Below are 19,293 nucleotides of genomic sequence, written 5' to 3' on the forward strand. Positions count from 1 at the left end.
AAATTTAGATACTGAGGTCAGACACACGACATTAGGCCGCCGCTTCCAAGGGCTGCGGGGAAGGCAGGAGCTCACTTTTTGCCACGGACTGAGGCAGAAAAAGAAAGCTTGAACGAAGTGTCGGCTGGAAGTGGGAGAAGGGCAGCAAGGACCTCTCGCAAATAGTGGCCATGCTCCTTGCATCAGCATCAGAATGCAGACACAGGGGTTGTGGCCACTATTGGAAGGAGGATCAGCACAGCCCTCCACTGCTCTTTCCTAGTCAGCACTTAGTTGCTTGGAGTGAAGCAGAGAATAAAGCACCCAGCCAATGCTTGAACAAAGTGCAGGCTGGGAAGTAGAGGGGACGTGCTTTGTACTCCCATTTGGTAAGCAAGCACTTGCTGACTGGATGCAAGAGGAGGACAAGGTGCCCTGGGGGAGGGACAAAGGAGCTCCTTGGTCCCTCCCAACCCTGGGGACCCAGGTACAAATGTCCCCCCTTGTCCAATAGTGGCTACGCCCCTATCTTCCTAGGTGATTCTGGTTCTATTTATGCTGAACTAGTAAATGTACATAAAGTGTATATAAAGTTGTTATCTTGACCCAATGAAATCCAAACTGAGTGTTTCATAAACAAACTACCTTGCAAATTCTTTTGTGAGTTCCGTTATATTTCAGAAGTAGGGCTGAAAGACCTTAATTGTTTTATTCTGAATTTATTTATTTATTTCTTGCATTTTTATACCACCTTTATGCCTTGACAAAGGCACCCAAAATTGTTTACAATATGAAAACAAGGAAATTACATAAGATTAATAAAATGTTGTCTCGGGCTGTTGGTCTTTTCAGGAGCTGAGGACAAGAGCTCACTCGCCTGGGTGCTTCCTTACCTTCAATTACTCAAAAAGGAAGGCATATCCTCTATATTTGTAGTTAAAAGAGGTTGTCAGGAAAGAGTCCGGAATATTTGGATTTGGTTGGCAGAGATAATGCCCACAATTTTAATGGGAAAATATCCTTGCCCAATCTAAGTTTCAGATCTAAATACGAGGCAGTTTGATCCCAACTTTTAAAAAACAGGTTTATCCCTTCCGTTGCAAATCTTTAGCTCAGGTAACTCATAGAGACTGTGTGTGTGTGTGTGTGTGTGTGTGTGTGTGTGTGTGTGTGTATCTGCTGATCTTAATTTCACTTGTATATATCTGTATTGATTTATTATCTGGCTGATATGGTAATCATAAAACATTTTTTCTCACATCAAATTATGTTATGTTTCTCTCCCACCCCCACACTTCCCCCTGCTTTTATGATCCCCTGAGTACCACTGGATTTTTGGCATTTATACACAGATTTGGAATATACAAAATTAAAATTAAAATTAAAATGCTCAGAAATTGGGTGGATAGAGTATCTTCCACAAGGAAGCTCCATCCCTTTCACAGCCATATTCTGTAAACTGACAATATCACTGACAAATCTGGTGACAAACAGCAAATTGATACAGTTAAGGGACTGTAATTCTTTCCTATTCTTAAGATGCAGAGCAATTAGAAAAGGAATCAGCATGTATTAGTGTGCTACATGACAATCAGGGCCAAAATACATTATATTTTGAAATGTGTAATTCACCTCTGCTAATTTCTTTTCTTTCTTTTCTTGCAGAGGAGGCATCTGAGGAATAACATGGGGGGAGGGAGACTTTAACTTGCTCTTTGCTGCAAATTTCTATGAGGCTGTGTCCCCTGCACCTGCTAGTTCCCCTGAGCATCTACCAGGGGACGTAGCAGCAATGGAGGGGTGTCCAATCTGGATTGAGAGAGACAGGGTTAAATCCCCATCCACTATACCACCATTCTGATCTCCCCCGTGTATGTGTTGTTTTAGCCAGAAAACACAAGTACTCAGGCCCAAATAGTAAGTTTAACTTAATGGATAGTTTAGCCCTTAGTTTAAAAACTGAAAACATATTCTAAACTCTGAGACAAATGTTAAATATGTTCAATGACTGATTTTATTAAGGTTTCCTCTACAATATTACATCATAGTGTTGCCAAACTAGGGACTGCAATAATTAAAAACAAAGTTAGTGAATCAAAATATGGCATATAGTTCTTGCAAACTAGCACTATTCAGCAGTATCCTAATGTCAGAATCAATTTGAAGGGACCCAAATTGATTCAATTTGGGGGGTCAGAATCAATCTGGAGGGAAGGGACCCTTTATATGTCAGTCCCAGGAAGAGATTTCTGCCGCCTTTTCTCCTGCAATATCCAGATAAGAGCTTAGAGGATACGGGCTTGTTATATTAAAATATCTTAATCATGGTATTATGTTTAATAATTAAGATCTGCACTGGCTATGTTTTATTATGATTTACAACAACTTGGTTGGTTTGTGTGTATGGTTGTTTTTATTGTCATTTTAATATTGTGAAGGCCTACGACTAAATACAATAAAGTTGTGATTGACTGAATATGGCATATGGTGTCTCAGCTCCTTCCCATTAAAATATTACAGATAATGTTAATCACAGGAATAATAATTGTACTTCATTTCTTTCTACGGACTTACCGGAATTCCAGGTTCTCCCCTTATTCCTTTCACACCTTTCACACCCTAATAATATATAAAACCATAACATGTAATGCTTTAATAAGACATTTACATTAATCAAGAATCAAAGCAATTAAAAGAGAAATGTAGGCATATTGATTTGGCACAAAAATCTTAAGTAGCTGTGTTTGTCCATTAGAAAATATCTAAAAGACAAAAGTAGGGTAATGCCTATTAGGACCAATGTGTCACAAAGTAGTGATCAAGCTTTATAGAATTTTTCTCTAGGCTGAATATTAAGAAAAACAAAAAGGAGAGAGAGAAAAAGTTACGTGTTGCGGAAAAGGTGGAACAGTCTTGAGATAGAGTGCAAGTGGTTTTATGCATGCAGATTTAATTAGATTAGTTTCTGCTTAGCACAAGACTGTTGTCCAAGGCATACTTAACCCTCACCCAGGTACTCTAGTCAAATTGAAGCAAAAAAACTGGAAAAAAACATTCAATTTTTAATCTTTGATTTCAAGTTCCTATAACACCTGTAATTTGGGGTAAGTGGAAGTTTATACTCTGATAGTATTGGGTCATTTGGAACTCCAATTGCATTGATTGGGAAACTGATCAATGCCTCTTACTCAGATGTCTTTAAATGTATAAAGAAAAATCATGATTACTGGCCCCATCATTTTTGCTCCTGTTCTATGCCTGTACTGTCAAAGAGAAATACTTGAGGAGGAGTTGGGTTTTTTTCTTTCTTGAATAGAAGTCTTCAGTAAATTCTATGGTTATACTGTTGGATTATTTAAAAAATGCTGTAAGATCAAAATGCATATCCTTTGTCAATAAGACTAGAAGTGTGAGCACTGTAAGATATTCCCCCTTAGGGGATGGAACTGCTCTGGGAAGAACAGAAGCTTCCAAGTTCCCTCCCTGGCTTCTCCAAGATAGGGCTGAGAGAGATTCCTGCTTGCAACCTTGGAGAAGCCGCTGCCAGTCTGTGAAGATAATACTGAGCTAGATAGACCAATGGTCTGACTCAGTATATGGCAGTTTCCTATGTTCCTATAATCTATTGATGAAAGCATGCACTTTATTGACAAGGTTTTGTTTTGTTTTTTAGACAGAGCCTTCTACCAAAATTGGAAATCTGGCTGTATTAAGTGTTGAATGTTATGTGTGTGTGTGTGTGTGTGTGTGTTTACATGCACACACACACACACCTCTAACATCGTTCAACTAACATTTCACAAGAGGACGAAAATGACGAGAATGCAGACTATCCTGTAAGATTAGATGAGACCTTTATAAACCTTTTTATTTTGGGGAGAAATAATTTGGATTTTGAAGGTTTCCTTTGAAGTGTAATTTTAAGTTTTTAATTTTTGGAATGTGATGTGCAAAAAAAGCAACCAATGTTTCCTTTGAAGTGTAATTTGAAGTTTAAAATGTGTTGTGCTTAAAAATAAATAAAAGAGAAGTGTAATGGTGCCGGTTCAAATTAGCCAGTACGATATTAGGCAGTAGCGATATAGGAAGATGCTGAAAGGCATCATCTCATACTGCGTGGGAGGAGGCAAGGGTAAACCCCTCCTGTATTCTACCAAAGAAAACCACAGGGCTCTGTGGGCACCAGGAGTCAAAATCGACTTGACAGCACACTTTAACTTTAATGGGAAATTACTTCTGTAATGTGATGTTAAATTTTTACAACATTTTACAGTATGTCTTAATTTCCTTTCATTGCATTCATTTCTTTTCATTGTATTAAGACTGACACGGATATGGGTTACCAGTTATTTACATTGCAATGCTTAGCTGTAGTAAAATTTTAAGCATTCAACACAACTGAAAAAATAATGCATGATGTCCCCCTCTAAATGCGGCGTTTCTGCCAATGCGGTGTTTCTGCTGTCTTTCTGCAATTTTCCAGCCTTTTTTCCTTACTGCAGCATTTACACCGATGCAGCATTTCTACCCAAAATTATGGTAGTTAAAAGTCTGTGCTAGCTCTCTGAAAGAAACCTAGGTGCTTTCCAGATTACATGCTACCACAAGGATAAAATACTTCAGCTTGGCTGGATCGTATTGAAAACAGTCCCCAGAATCTCAAACTCCTACAACGGGAAAATACAGCTACTTTTTTGTGATGCACATGCGATGTTGTATTACTATACCGCAAAGATAAAATCTGAAAGGAGGCATCGGAAATGTGAATGGCACCTTGCTGTCAACACAGGGACTGCAGTGTCACAATGCAGGAAGTACGGAAGCACATTTAGTAGATCCGTAGTGACCCTGTTGTAGGGTTTAATCTGGAAAGCACCCTAGCCAGATTATTGTATTGTTTCATTTTCTATGTCTTGTTCTAAAGGCATAGAACAATATTCAGTATTAAGTAGTGGGGGGAAGCACCTGGGAATAATCTTTTGCATTATTTCTATAGTCTGCAAAATATCCTATGCAACTTCCAATAAAATAACAAATTACCTTATATTCACTTGAAATTACATCAGTTGTAGTGACCAGCTCTGGGGTTGATGATCGAAGCCCTGGAGGACCAGGGTCACCAGGTTCACCCTGCAGGAAAACCACAGGAATAATAAGAACAATAAAGGTGTTTTGAAGAACAGATACACCATCTTGAAGTATACCAGAGTGAACTTTAGGATGAAGCATAAGTTGTATTAATTTTGAAACCCTGGAAGCTGAAGAACCTGATGCTATAAATATACTAACAGGCTGAGGACAATGAATTGACTAGAAGACTGTATGATTTCTGGACACCTCATCTAAAAAGTTGGAACACAACAACAACAACAACAGTGCAGAAAGGGGTCAACTAAAATGATAAAGGGTTGAGCACTTTCCTATGTGGTTGGGGTAGAGTGTTTGGGCTTTATTTTAAAAAAGATTATATGGGGCAGGGGCACTGATAGAGGTTATGAATAATTTTATACTGCAATTCATGCTGCTCACCCTTTGTCCTTGACTGGCAGTAGATTTAGGCGGGCCAAGAGGAAGTACTTCTTCAAACAGTCTATAACTAACTTATAGCATTAACTATAAGATGACCAGCCACTCCAATGGCTTAGAGGACCGATTTATCATAGGCTACCAGTTATTATACGCTAAATGGCAACTCTGCATTCAGAGGCAGCATACATCTGAATACCAGGTGCTGAAGATAAACATCAGGTAAGAGCCATCACTTTCATGCTGCCTTTGTTAATTTTCATGGGCATTTGAATAGCCAATGGAATAAGTATGCCAGATTCTCCATTTGTATGTACTTGTGCTATTCAATTTATACTGGCATAAGTTTTTTAAAATGAGCATTCTAAGCTGTATAAAAATTTTCTGGCTGCAGAATTTATAATGTAGTTATTGTGCATTGGCATCAATGAATGAATTAGACAGTAATTTAATTTAAATTAGACAGGGGTTTTAATGCAATAATTAATATTAATCATTCTATAACAAATATAAAGATTCTTGTTACCTTTTCGCCTTTTTCTTCGTAAAAGCCAAGCTCTCTTTTGCCCTGAAATGATAGGTAATGAACATTAAGCCTGAGTACTGCATGTCTTGTCTAGTATTTTCAGAATGCTTAACCAAACAACAGTCTGGGAACTGATTCCTCCTTTGTAATGCCACTTAATCCTGCTCCCAGGCGTCCTTTGCGCCCAAAGTGCCAGTTCGGGCCGAGGCTTTGCAGAGAGAGGAGCTCTGTTTGCGAGCTCCTCTCTCCTTCTCCAATCATGGGTCCCTGATCGGCGTAGAAGGTTAGGACTCGGGCAGCTGGGAGGGAGGGCGGGCGGCTGGCCGGCCGGCGGCCGCGGCGGCAGTAGTTTGGGCCGATTTGGCCCCTAATCAGGTGGGTGGGGGGCGGTGGGGGCGGCTGGTGTCCTGCCACCCCAATTAATCAGATAATTACGGCAGCAAGCGAGAGAGCGGCAGGAGGGGTAAGTAAACCCTCCCACCACTCTTAAAGGTACCCCCCACCCAGTGCCACTAGCGCCCGTTATTTTAACGGGCTGAAAAATACTAGTGTAAATATATACTGCCAGTTAAATTATTTTCTAATGACATTCAGGCTATAACTAAAATATCACTTATATGAGATAAATGAGGTTAGGTATTTCCTATAATGCTTCTGACATATCTATTCATAGACCGTGGAGAAGTAGAGCATAGTGTGATTTATTTTTTTCCATCTAGGACAAGAAGAGGCCAACACCACTCCTCATCCCACAGATCTTGTTTCTTAACAGAAGCAAAGATTACTCAATGAGCTGACTTCAATCAGAGATGCAAAAACTGTATGAAATAAATTGCCAAGCAATAAGTTTGCATACATGGATAAACAGACATACAAAATCCTGGTTCAGCTAGGGTTCCTGACAACAGCTAATTCCAAAATACCCAAAAGCTTGAGGGCTTTCAGATCTGGATATATTTTGCAAGTCTGTGGGTGTGATCAGCATTCAGAAGACAGACCTTGACAGTTGATCTGGGTTTTATACCCTCCTTACTTATTTTAACCGTCTGGGAGTTTTCTACCTGCTTGATGTCTTCTTCTTGTCTCAAGTTCCAAGAATCCTCCAAGTTCCTTGGAGGACTTGACTGGGAAAAGTCCTTTCCCATAGATTACACTTACAGCAAAGTTCAAGAAATTAAATATATGTAATATAATTTTGTATTAATGTGCTTGCAAAGGAGAAAGAACAGTTCGAAATTTGTAGGATTTCAACTTCAAACATGATTCATTTTATTGAATTGAATGAATTCAACGACAGGCATCACCTACTAGTATCTTGTAATTATTACCTATTATTAATTTCTTCAATATTCAGTCATCACACTTGTAAAGAAAGCTTAAAATCTCCAAGATAAACATTCTGCTGCCTTCTGCTTGCAATTCTTTCTCAAACCTGTAAACTCTTGTATGAGTAAGAACACTTTCTCTGATAGTGAATTGGTTCATTTTAGGCTGTTGGCATGTTTCTACAGACTGTACTCCATTGAAAAAGGCAGCAAAGGGCAGTTGCTAGTGGCACTAAGACAGTGAAGGAGATTTTCCTCTTTCTTGAATGAATAGCAAATAATTTTGATAAATAAGAACAGGTTCTCTAGGCCGGAAACCAAGAGAACCATCACTTCATTTCCAGCTGCACTTTCAACTCTCTCTGATTGCTGTGGGTCCAAACAAATAACAATGTTTTTCAGATGGTCATGACAACAGGTCTGACAGGAACAGAGGCTGACCTCTTTTCTGTTCTTCAGTTTCTCCCTCTCTTTCATGGACTTTCCCCCTCTCCATTCCTCTAGTCTTAGTCCCTCTCAGAATTGTAGCTTAAGGACGAATTTCTCATGATTACAGAGTCTTATCTTGCAATTGGGCCCTTGTTCATGAAAGCACAAGCACTGGCACAATAGCCCCTCCAGCAAGATGATTGGAAAGAAAGGATGGGTTATAAGGACTCTTTGTTAGCCTTTCTATCCATTTATCCAGGCAGTAGCAAGGAACTATGTCTTGAGCGAAAAGGGCAATGAAACATTACATGTTTATTTTTAAAATCAGCATTGAATGTTCATAGGTTTTCTATATTTAAATTATTTTATAAAAATGCTTATTCTGATATGTCCCAATGGTTAAGAACGGGGTGATGACTGCAGTAGATGGTGTCCCCACTTTGACCAGAGATGAAACAGCATGGTGGTGGTGACGGCATGTTTTCTTTGCTGTGGCACCCCATCTATGAACACGCTTCCAAGGCAGGCATGCCTGGCACCTACTCACATGTCAAAGTTGTGAACCGCCCAGAGACACATGTGTAGGGTGGTATAAAAGTGTAATAAATAATAATAAATAAAGTGAAGCCAGGCAAATATCTTTTAATTTTCTCAGGTCTTTTAATCTGCTATTTACTGTTTCATGTGCTGTTTTCATCTACTGTATTTTATTGTTGCTTTTTATTATTTTATATTTTGATTTTTAAACCTTGTATCTAGCTTCAGAGCACTTGTGTTTTAAGGGTGGAATAAAAATATACAGGTCGGGAATCCTTTATACGGACTTCTGAAATCTGGAAAGCTCCAAAATCCAGACACCACGCCGAGAGAGAGAGAGAGAAAATGCTTCTCCTCCTCCAGTTTGCAGGAGCAATACGGCTTCGCTCCCAGCAGGAGGGAAGGAAAGGAAAGAAGGTTTGTTTTTTTAAAAAAGTTTATATATATATATATATATATATATATATATATATATATATATATATATGAGTTTAGGAGATAACAGGGGCACACAGATGAGTAAAGATCTAGCAGAATAAACATGAACAAACAGGAATAGATGAGAAGAGAAAGAGAGAAACGCTGGCTTCAGCAACCGAGAAGAGCCCTCCTTTGGAGCAGAGCCAAGCCGGTTTTGTGAATGGGATCACACTGCCACTCACATGCTTCTCAAGCCGGTCTGAGAGAGGGGAAAGAGGGGTATAGTATAGTATATTAAATAAAACATTAAAAAAACAACAACCAGTAACCTTCCATGCCCAAGATATCTCATTTATGAAAATATTCCGAAATCCGGAAAAATCCAAAATCCGGTCCCAAGTAGTCCGGATAAAGGATTCTTGACCTGTGTTACATACATACATACACACACACATACATGGGTGATCGGCAACACAGCAGTTATTTGAAACAGACCTTTTGATCATGCTCCATTTATTTACTTGTATGTACGTATGTATACCGCCCTTTGATAGGGATGTGCACGGAACCACGGAGGCGTGGTCCGGCACTGGGGGGAGTGTGTCTTTAAGGGGGAGGATAGCACTTACCACCACTCCCGCCGCTCTTCCCCCTCTGGTGCTGGACTTTCTTAAAACGTTCTTGGGGTGGCAGAGTTCCTCCCTGCCACCCCTGCCCCCGTCGTTGTCTTTAAAGTTAGCAAGCCGAAAAAGCTGAAGCCATGCATGGCCGCCAGCGCATGCGTCGCATACGTCACAATGATGTATGTGGCGCATGCACGCCAGCGGCAACAACAAGCGTGCGCGCCCTGCAAAGGGTGCATGTGTGGCTCCAGCTTTTTCGGCTTGCTAACTGTAAAGACAACAATGGGGGCAGGGGCAGCAGGGAGGAACTCTGCCGCCCCAAGAACATTTTAAGAAAGTCCAGCGCCGGAGGGGGAAGTGCAGTGGGGGAGGGGTAACTGCTATCCCCCCCTTAAAGACACACTCCCCCCCGGCCAAACCGGCCGAATACCGGACCGGTCCGGAGGCCTTTTGTATGGCCCCAGACCGGTCTGGGCACACTCCTACCCTTTGATCTAAGACCCCAGGGCAGTTAACAACAAGATAACAATTCATTAAAAACATAAAAACAGTACAAGTAGAGCTAAATGTTTTAAAAGGGCAAAGGACAGCTCATTGATCAAAAGCCTGGATAAAAAGGGCAGTTTTACAACCAAGATGAGCACAACAAATCAGAAAAATACTTACTGGTGGCCCTGGTGGTCCTGGTGGCCCTGGAGGCCCCTAAAAAATAAAAATTTGGAAGATACATTACCTCTTAGGTGTTCCATTTGTATAAATATATGGGAGAAGTTACTTCACACCTAGAACATGTCATTCTGAAGATATTTTAATATTCTTTATTAGCATCTATACATTTAATTCTCTTACCGCCGACTGCGTAGGGAACTGCATGAGGATGTGGGGGAGTACTGTGTGAAGGGAGCGCATGCAAATGGAACACAGCAAAACCCACCCCCTCCATAGGCACTACTGTCTTCACGCCAAGGAAAGCCTGGAAACCAGCTGTCATTTCCAGTTGGTTTGAGAGAAAGGGGCACCTTTCAAAATCTGGAGTTCTCTTTCCTCCATTCTCCCAAGCAACTGACTTTGGCGTATTTTGTTGCTCCCTGTAAGCATGTTTCTGCATCTTGATGGTGGATCTGACTGGGCAAAGAAATTTGGTGGTGGGCGGGGGGCGGATCTGAGCAGAGAGAGACAGACAGACAGTCAGACTTAGGGTGCCCCTACTTAAGCTTGTGTGTGTGCACACGTGCAGGAGGGATGTTGGGTCAAAGGAATATAGGAAAATGCCTTACACTGAGCAAGGAGGGAACTGGGAACCTCTAGCATGCAAGCATACAGGTACTCATCCAAGTGCACAGATCTGTGTCTCCCACAAATGCATTCAGCAGATCCGACTCCTTCCTGCAGTCTCCTTCGTGGGGTGTGAGGAGAAAAGAGGCGCTATGGTTGGCCCTGCCTGATCCTGTGTCTGTGACTTTCTGCTCACTCAGGGATCAATGTTGGGTCACAGAAATTTAGTAAGCTTCCTTTCACTGAACCAGACCCGTGGTCCATCCAGCTCAGTTATTGTCTACACAGACTGAGAACGGGTGAGCGAAATCTCCGGAGGGGAGGCCAAAGGCTGAGTGCACTAGCGCACAGATGCTCTGTGTGCGTTCAGCTAGTTTTCCTATTATTTCATTCATCAGTTTAGTGTTTATGTTTATTACAAAACAGCACTTTCTAACTAGGGAGTTCTCAAGTTTGTGACCACAGTACATACCTACATTTCATTGTGTTGCCACTAACTGCATTGGTCGTTTTTGCTGCTATAATCATTACCCAGAACAGCTAAAGGATGGATGTACTACTTCCAGGCTAATATTATAATCTCTGCATTTGGTAATACTTACAGGTAGACCAGGGTTTCCAGATGGACCAAATGCACCCACCAAACCAGGGGCACCTTGAGGACCCTATAAGTCAAGAAACATGTTTTTAAAGGCCCAATTGTCCCTAAATTATTTTAAATATGTCTATTATTGTTACATCATTGTTATTTGTGGCTATACTACTTACTTGGAAGCCCATAAAACCTGGGTCGCCAGGATCTCCCTAGAGAAAGATAAAATTAAAATGGTAAATAAGCTATACAGTTCTAACACAAATAGTTTCTACTAAATGAATTTAAGACAAAACACTCCTTTAGAAGATCTAATAAAGTATTTAATGCTCTATGATAATTTGCAGAATGTAACAATTAAAAGGGAATAGAAAACAAATATACACACACGATGGATGCATGGATGCATGGAAAGAGCCCCTTCAAAAGTTCTTTTCCTTGATCACAAAGAATCATACTGCTGTATAGAGTAAATTAACACTACAAAATTGGCATAGGTAGCTTTTTCAGTTGCAATGGATGTGATATAGATCTTGGCTGACACCCTTGGCTAATGCTGCACATGTGTTTCAAACAACAGTGCACATACAGCGCTAATCTTAGGGACAGCCCATCCAAACAGATGAACTAGGCAGTTGACTAGAGCTAGGGGTATACAAACCAGTGTGGCTAGTTTGAGCTCAAATTGGACTAGCCCTCCAAAAGGTTGGGGGGGGGGGGTCCAAGCCAAACTGGGCCCGGTTCAACCGGTTCTAGTGGCACCTTTTAATGTGGTGATTCTCTTTATTGAGCAGGGGGAGAGTAACTGGCCCTATCCACCCCCAGCACAGTACCTCCAGTGACTGTTGCTGGTGTCTATCTTATGTTTCTTTTAGATTGTGAGCCCTTGGGGGACAGGGAGCCATTACATTTATTTATTATTTCTCTGTGTAAACCGCCCTGAGCCATTTTTGGAAGGGCGATATAGAAATTGAATGAATGAATGAAGGAAGGAATGTAAAGTGGAATCTGGTAAGGAACTGGGGGAACCCTACAGGGTTTTTAAAGGGTGGGCAGGTGGAAGGTTACCTTACCCTGGTTCTAGGCACAACCCGAACTGCCAGTCGGTTTGGAAGACCAGGTAGATCAGGTTGAGTCTGGTTTGTACTGAAACCGAACCACATGGAGCAGTTCTGTGCACACTCCTACCTATAGCACTAAGCTTTAAGGGGCACGGCCACACTTAATTAGATGGAAGTAAATAGGGAATGTAACCTGCTTAGAGAGCAGGAAGCTGTTAGTTTGAATCTCCACTGGTGCGTTTCCCAGAATATGGGAAACACTTCTATCAGGCAGCAGTGATATAGGAAGGTGCTTAAAGGCATCATCTCATACTGTGTGGGAGATGGCAATGGTAAACCCCTCCTGTATTCTACCAAGAAAACCACATGGCTATATGGTTGCCTTTTAATCAGCTTCGGCTGATACGTCAACAAAGATCTTACCTGGATAGAGATAGCTTGGCCAGAGTTACTCATGCTGTGGTAACTTCTCGCTTAGATTACTGCAATGTGTTGTTTGTGGGGCTACCTTTTAAAAGGGCCCAGAAACTGCAACAGGTATAAAACAGAGCTGCAAGACTATTAACTGGGACTGGATGTTCTGATCATATTAGCCCAGTACTTCATCAGCTGCACTGGCTCCTAGGAGTGTGCACGGAACTGCCAAACTGCGGTCCGGCACTGGGGTGGGTGGGGGGCTTTAAGAGCGGGTGGAGGGTTTACTTACCCCTCCCGCCTCTTTCCTGTTCTGGCGCCGTAATTGTAGGAGTAATAGGGGCAGCAGGATACCTCCCTGCCGCCCCTTCCCCGCTGCTGCTCTGCAAAACTCCCAGAAGTCCTTTGTGCACACACACATTGTGCGCACGCTTCACATCTCTGTGACGTGCGCGCGCGCAAAGAACTTCTGGGAGTTTTGCAGAGCAACAGCGGGGAAGGGGCGGCAGGGAGGTATCCTGCCGCCCCAATTACTACTAAACTTACGGCGCCAGAACGGGAAAGAGGCAGGAGGGATAAGTAAACCCTCCACCCGCTCTTAAAGCCCCCCACCCACCCAAACCAGACCGCCCAGGTCCAGACCGTTCCAGACCGTTCCGGAGGCCTTTAGAATGGCCTCTGGACCGGTCCGGGCCCATCCCTACTGGCTCCCAGTCCGTTTCCGGGCCCAATTCAAAGTGCTGGTTTTCATTTAGCTTGGTACCAGGTTATCTGAGAGAGTGCCTTGCCCCATATGTCCCAAATTGGACCTTAAGATTTTCTTTGGAGGCCCTGCTCCAAATGTCCTGCCAAATAAGGCAAGGCAGGTGGCTACTCGGGAGGGGGCCTTTTTGGTGGTTGCACCCCATCTATGGAATAGAAATCCTGGTGAGGTTCACCTAGCTTTATCACTTTGTTCTTTTAGATGCTAGGTAAAGATCATTTTGTACACTCAGGCCATTTAAATTTTGAATTTTAAATTTAATTTTTAAAACTGATTTTTAAAAAAGTTTTAAAATTGTTTTGTATTGTATTTTGCCCCCCCAACCCCACTTTTCTTCTAGTGTGTTGTGATTTCATGTGTTATGTGTTTTTATTGGATGTTTTAATGCTGTGTTGTGAGCCGCCCAGATAACAATTTGTTATGGGGTGGCTAACAAATAAAGTTTTATTTATTGTTTGATGATGGTGGTGGTGGTGATGATTCCCCTCTCTAATGCACTCTGGCCGAGACCTGTGGGTTTGTGGGAAAATGTGTGTGTGTGTGTGTGTGTGTGTGTGTGTGTGTGTGTGTGTAGAGAATGCTTAATTCGGAAAGGCGTTGGGCATACGTTCATTAGGTCCAGGGTTCAAAAGTACCTAATGGCACCTCTGTCTTTGCATGCTAAGATCAAGAAAGATAATCAGGAAAATAGGGCTAGTGAGAAAAAGCAAAAGGAATAAAATAATTTGGTTTTAAGTTACAACGTTCTTGTGCTCTGTGCTAGCAAATCCCTGCTGCTTTATAACTTGCAAAGTGATGGCTGAGATTTTCCACGTTGTTCCCTTTCCCAGAAACTTGTTTATTTCCTTTCAAAATTCTGGAAACACTTCTCATTCTTCTTTTCCAGGCAATCCCAAGCAGGAAATGCAAACTTCTAAATGTTTACGCAAATCAGTGGCCCAGGGAAAAAGGGTCACGAGCTATAGAACTCAAAACCAGACTTATTTCAGCATCAAGGGATAAAGATATGAATAGCTTCCCAAAAACCGGTTCCTTTGGAAGACAGTTGCAACTTGAAAAACAACTGATTAATGAGATTTTAAAAAACAATAAATAAAATATGTATTTTTATGTGTATACTGTTCATTTTGAATGCCAGGTAAATGAGACTTCTCATTTTTCTCTGTATCAAAGGTGTGTGTGGAGCAGAGAGAGCACCAAAGTCATACTTCACCTATGGCACCAAAAATCCTTGGGCCAGCCCTGGCTAAGCCCTGCCTTTATGAAGCACAGGCATTTGTGTGCAAGAGCATGGCTATTTGGGGGCTTTCCCCACACTCGGGAAATGCTGTTACAATTGGGCCAACCAACCCCCAGCACAGCATCCCACCAGTGGTTCATGCTGGTTTCTTCCTGGGGTTTCTTTTTCAATTGTGAGCACTTTTGTGAACCATCTTATTTATTTATTTTTCTAGGTAAACCACTTTGTCATCCTAAATAGAGATTTTTATTTTTATGGGTTTCAAAGATAACTGCCTATTCTCTGTAGTTTACTGCTCCAAGATAGATCTGGTCCTGATTGAGAAGAAACAAAGCAAAGAATGCTCTGCAAGACTCACTTCTATGTGTTCAGACGGTTATTTTTAAGCAATAATATCCTGATACTTTATCTCAGAGGGCTCTTCTAGAGTTGCCTTTCTAGTTTTGTTTACATGTTATATTAAAGGAAGGCATAATTTGCATACAGTCTGTACAGCTGTACATAAAAGCCCCATTTCCCTCATTATATTTAGTGCATGTAGAATCTGCCGGCAGTGTAAGCACATATGAATTTGTATGCAGGTAGTTATTCACACTTTACACATGTACAGTCATTCTTCCTATTCGAGAGGCTATTTGAGAAGATCTGTACTCAAGTTCTCATTTAGGATGTACAGTAAAATGAGTACATGTGCAGTCATTCACAGAGAAGCATGTGTGGTGTAGTGGTTAGAGTGCTGGACTAGGACTGGGGAGACCCGAGTTCAAATCCCCATTCAGCCATGAAACTAGCTGGGTGACTCTGGGCCAGTCACTTCTCTCTCAGCCTAACCTACTTCACAGGGTTGTTGTGAAAGAGAAACTTAAAAGTATGTAGTACACCGCTCTGGGCTCCTTGGAGGAAGAGTGGGATATAAATGTAATAATAATAATCATCACCATCATCATCAGCCAATTGACATCAGCCAATTACAAAAAGCAGCTTTACTGGGAACAGCCTATATTCTGCGACGATATCTATAACAGCAACAACATTGACAATAAAATTCTGGCATCCCAGGTCCTTGGGAAGGACTCGATGTCTGGATAAAACAAACCAGTCAATAACACCTGTCTGACTGTGTAAACAAGAGATAATACTGACACTTGTATGATATAATGTTCAAATAGGGCTTCTGTGTATGGTGTATATGGCAGCAATTCCTCAATGCTCCTTATAAGCTCTTTACTTCTGCTCCTCCAATTCTTTTCCTTTTTGTACCCCCAAAGTGCAGAGGTTATCACCATAAAGCATGGGTAGCGTGATATCATAGTTGGGATAGGTGCAGTTATTAAAGTTATTTTTATTAATACTTCTGTTTTGTTCTTTTCACCATATCCTTAGAGTTCTTCTGCAGCAAAGACATGAAGAGCAGGGGAAGGAGAGGAGGTTGGGGGAGATTTGGGATATTTTCAATATATATCTAGTCTGCAATTGGCAACGTGATGAAGAAGCCAGACAAGTTTTCCCTTGGAAAATCAGACTTCAGAACATAATTGGAAGGCACCATCTCCTCACATATTCAGGAATATTTGAGGCTCTCCAAAGCTTTGCATGACGATGTGGAAACACACCATCTAGTCATCAGAAAAAAACAATGGATGTGCATAAAAGCCCATCAATTCATAAGTGCTGCACAAACTTACCACAAATTTTATGGCTAATTCTGGAGTCAGCACAAATGGTTCCCCCTTCTGACCTTTGGGTCCTTGGATTCCCTAAATTGATTGAAGACAAAGGCATTTAACTTTTGCATCCATGAGCACTTGACTTCAGTGGCACAAGAGTTTTATGGAGCCCTTTCAATAAATTCACATGAATCTATACATATGCCATCCAGTAACCCAGGGTAGGTAGCACCCATCACACTGCACCTCCCAACCCACGTTGGTATTCCTAGGCCTACTCATGGGGAACAATAGGGTGATTTGAGTTCCCCATTGTTCCCTATGGGCAAAACAAGCAGAGCACATTTTGCAACCCTGTCTTGAAAAACAACACAGCAGAACAGAAGCACACACAGTGTCTCCCAACACAGAACATCACATTTTGCCAAACACACAGTCCAAAGATGGTCAAAAAAGAATCACTGACCCAGAATCTACTCCCAGCCACAGTGCCTGTGCTGCAGCAGCATCATTGGCACATGTAGCTCTCTCACACACAACTATGACTCCATCCCACTTGCAACAGCTGCCACAGCAGCAGTCCTAGCAGCCCTCAAGCATAGCCATAAGATCAACTACAGCAATGTCTTCAGACACATTTTGACTGAGTGAATACATTTTGCAATTGCAGACTGCAGAGCAAACCAAAGCAGTGAATGAACTTTAAGTACAAGTTTGTCTCAAGGCCTATGGAGCTCATCCAACAGGAATCACCAAGACAATATTACAGAAAGAGAGAGAGAGCGCGCACTGAGCTGCCACTGCCAGTTTCTTGGCACAACACTATATCACAAACTGACCAAACCACAACTCAAGGCAGGCAGGCACCCAAGTTCTGTCTTTGTCAATCTGAGATCCAGCAATAGCAGCAATATACTCAGTGCTGAGAAAAGAAAACCACACAATCCTTCCTCCTATCCTGATGTATCCTCTTCTTCATAAGGGCTCTGTCTCTCTGACTCCCAGTCCCTTTGAATATTTATTTAGTACATTTCTATATTGCCCCATACAAAAAGGTTCTTGGGCATTTCATTTACATTTTGAAATTCCCTCCAAAGGTGTTTCCCCTCCCTGCTCCCTCCCCTGAGGCAATGGGGGCACAGTTGCCCATGCCAACACTTGATTTGAATGCCAACAAGCCAACCAAGGTAATCTCAAGCAAGGTAATCTCAAGCCAATTGGAAGCCAGTGCCAGAAAACCAATCAGCAAGGGGGAAGGGCCTGCCAAAATGGTTGCATGATTCCCATGAATTGATTTGTGCCAAATCAGGGCTGATTCAATCTCAAAACAGCCCCTTCAACTAAAGGGTGATTTGATTCATACTCAAATTTATGAATTGCCCCCAATTTTGTTGTGAACTGATTTGCGAACTGATTGAATTGCACATTCCTAGAAAGCACATGATTTCCTTTCCCTTTCAGCAATTCATCAACACCAGCTTCTTCTTATTAAGAACTGATAACCCAGAAGCTGCTTGTGAATGGTTCTGGTCAATTTCACAACGGCTTTGACTTACTTTGGACTAACTAGAAAAACAGAGCAAAGATGCTTTCGCTCCCTCAATAAAGCACCTTGCTTCCTCCATGATGTTTGTATATTTATCAAGCTACTGATGCAGGATAAAGGCTAGTGCCATGCTAGCCATAAGGAGAAGGTTCCAAAGTTCCTACTGCTCCAAAGACACAATGGTCTGTGACTACATAAGATGAGAGAGCACCAGGTGACAACTTGCTGTACAAGGTGAGCAGCAGTTTGCTGTTTGTAGTCTTCTAAGCAGTGTTAGTCTGGAGCGTATATAAAGCAGATGGTTCTTGTGAACTATCACACAGCATTGGGAGATTTACAGTTTTTGAAAAATTGAATGCATAACTCTAATATGACAAATCCAAAAGGATGTTCCACCAAGTTTCCTGTTGAGTGATAAAATCTATCACTTCTCTTCGGATCATTGAGACCACAAGGGAGATTCACTGAAAATGAATAAAGACCATTTTACAACAACAATACGGTTATATTACATTTATCTTTTCAGCACTAGCTACTTACAGAGAAACCAGGTGAGCCTCCAGTTCCCTGACTTCCCTGTTGACCAGGATCTCCCTTGGTCCCATTGCAGCCATCGTGGCCTGGTTTCCCCCTTGACCCTCCTTGACCTGAATGACCCTGTGGAATGAGAATAAATATAAGTATGCATCTGCCATCTGTTTCCGGTATCTGCTTTTTAATCTCTACACAGCTCTTAAATGTTTTCACCATTAATCCAAGCAATGACTCCATGGGAAAATTCAGGGGGAACGAGCAATTCTCAAAAATATCACTGTCATTTGAACCAGATGTTCCAGAGTATATGAAAAAACTTCAGTAGCAAGGGAAATCTAGACACACCCACAATCAATGTGCTGAGAAGAATGGAAGAGAAGGGGCAATGTTATCATTTTTCTTTCTTTTCTTCAAAGAAATAACCCTGCTACAACCCAATTTAAATGCACCACCAAGTAAGCAAGAATAGCTTAGCCACATGGCACTGCCTGTACCCAGTGTCTCCTTTAAATGGGGTTATCTTGCCTGGGCATATACTGTGAGTACACCAGGGATCTGAAACCCAAGCAGGTGCTGCATGGTGTACTTAACATGTGTGGAATGTGGTACAACTGACAGATGTCCACAGAGATGCAATGAATATAATCCAAAGATGTGTGAACAACACTTGTCAAAGTGCTACTGAGACAAGCTGTGGACAACCTTGTTGGCAATTGTGCCACAAGTCAAGCTCAAGGTATGTGCCGATGCTCCTCATTACTCACTGCAGTGCATATGCACCAGGCCTTCTCTAGGGTTGCCCCGGGGCTCTGGAATGCTCCCAAATGAAATCAGAA

General features: G+C 41.8%; 1 protein-coding gene across 3 annotated transcripts in view; it reads right to left on the bottom strand.

Moving 5' to 3' along the window:
- COL4A2 (collagen type IV alpha 2 chain) overlaps positions 1 to 19,293 on the bottom strand; it is a 253,515-nt gene that overhangs the window by 104,130 nt on the left and 130,092 nt on the right. For all 3 annotated transcript variants that reach the window (XR_008313134.1, XM_053283866.1, XM_053283865.1), the window contains exons 7-14: positions 18,464 to 18,580; positions 16,396 to 16,467; positions 11,409 to 11,444; positions 11,243 to 11,305; positions 10,032 to 10,067; positions 6,032 to 6,073; positions 5,020 to 5,109; positions 2,554 to 2,598 (exon numbers count right to left, since the gene is read on the bottom strand). Coding sequence is in view for 2 of the 3 variants with exons in the window: in XM_053283866.1 (XP_053139841.1) it covers positions 2,554 to 2,598; positions 5,020 to 5,109; positions 6,032 to 6,073; positions 10,032 to 10,067; positions 11,243 to 11,305; positions 11,409 to 11,444; positions 16,396 to 16,467; positions 18,464 to 18,580 (501 nt within the window). In the remaining variant the exon portion in view is untranslated. The remainder of the gene's footprint in view (positions 1 to 2,553; positions 2,599 to 5,019; positions 5,110 to 6,031; positions 6,074 to 10,031; positions 10,068 to 11,242; positions 11,306 to 11,408; positions 11,445 to 16,395; positions 16,468 to 18,463; positions 18,581 to 19,293) is intronic.

Source organism: Hemicordylus capensis, chromosome 1 (genome assembly GCF_027244095.1).
Source record: "Hemicordylus capensis ecotype Gifberg chromosome 1, rHemCap1.1.pri, whole genome shotgun sequence".
Taxonomy (NCBI): Eukaryota; Metazoa; Chordata; class Lepidosauria; order Squamata; family Cordylidae; genus Hemicordylus; species Hemicordylus capensis.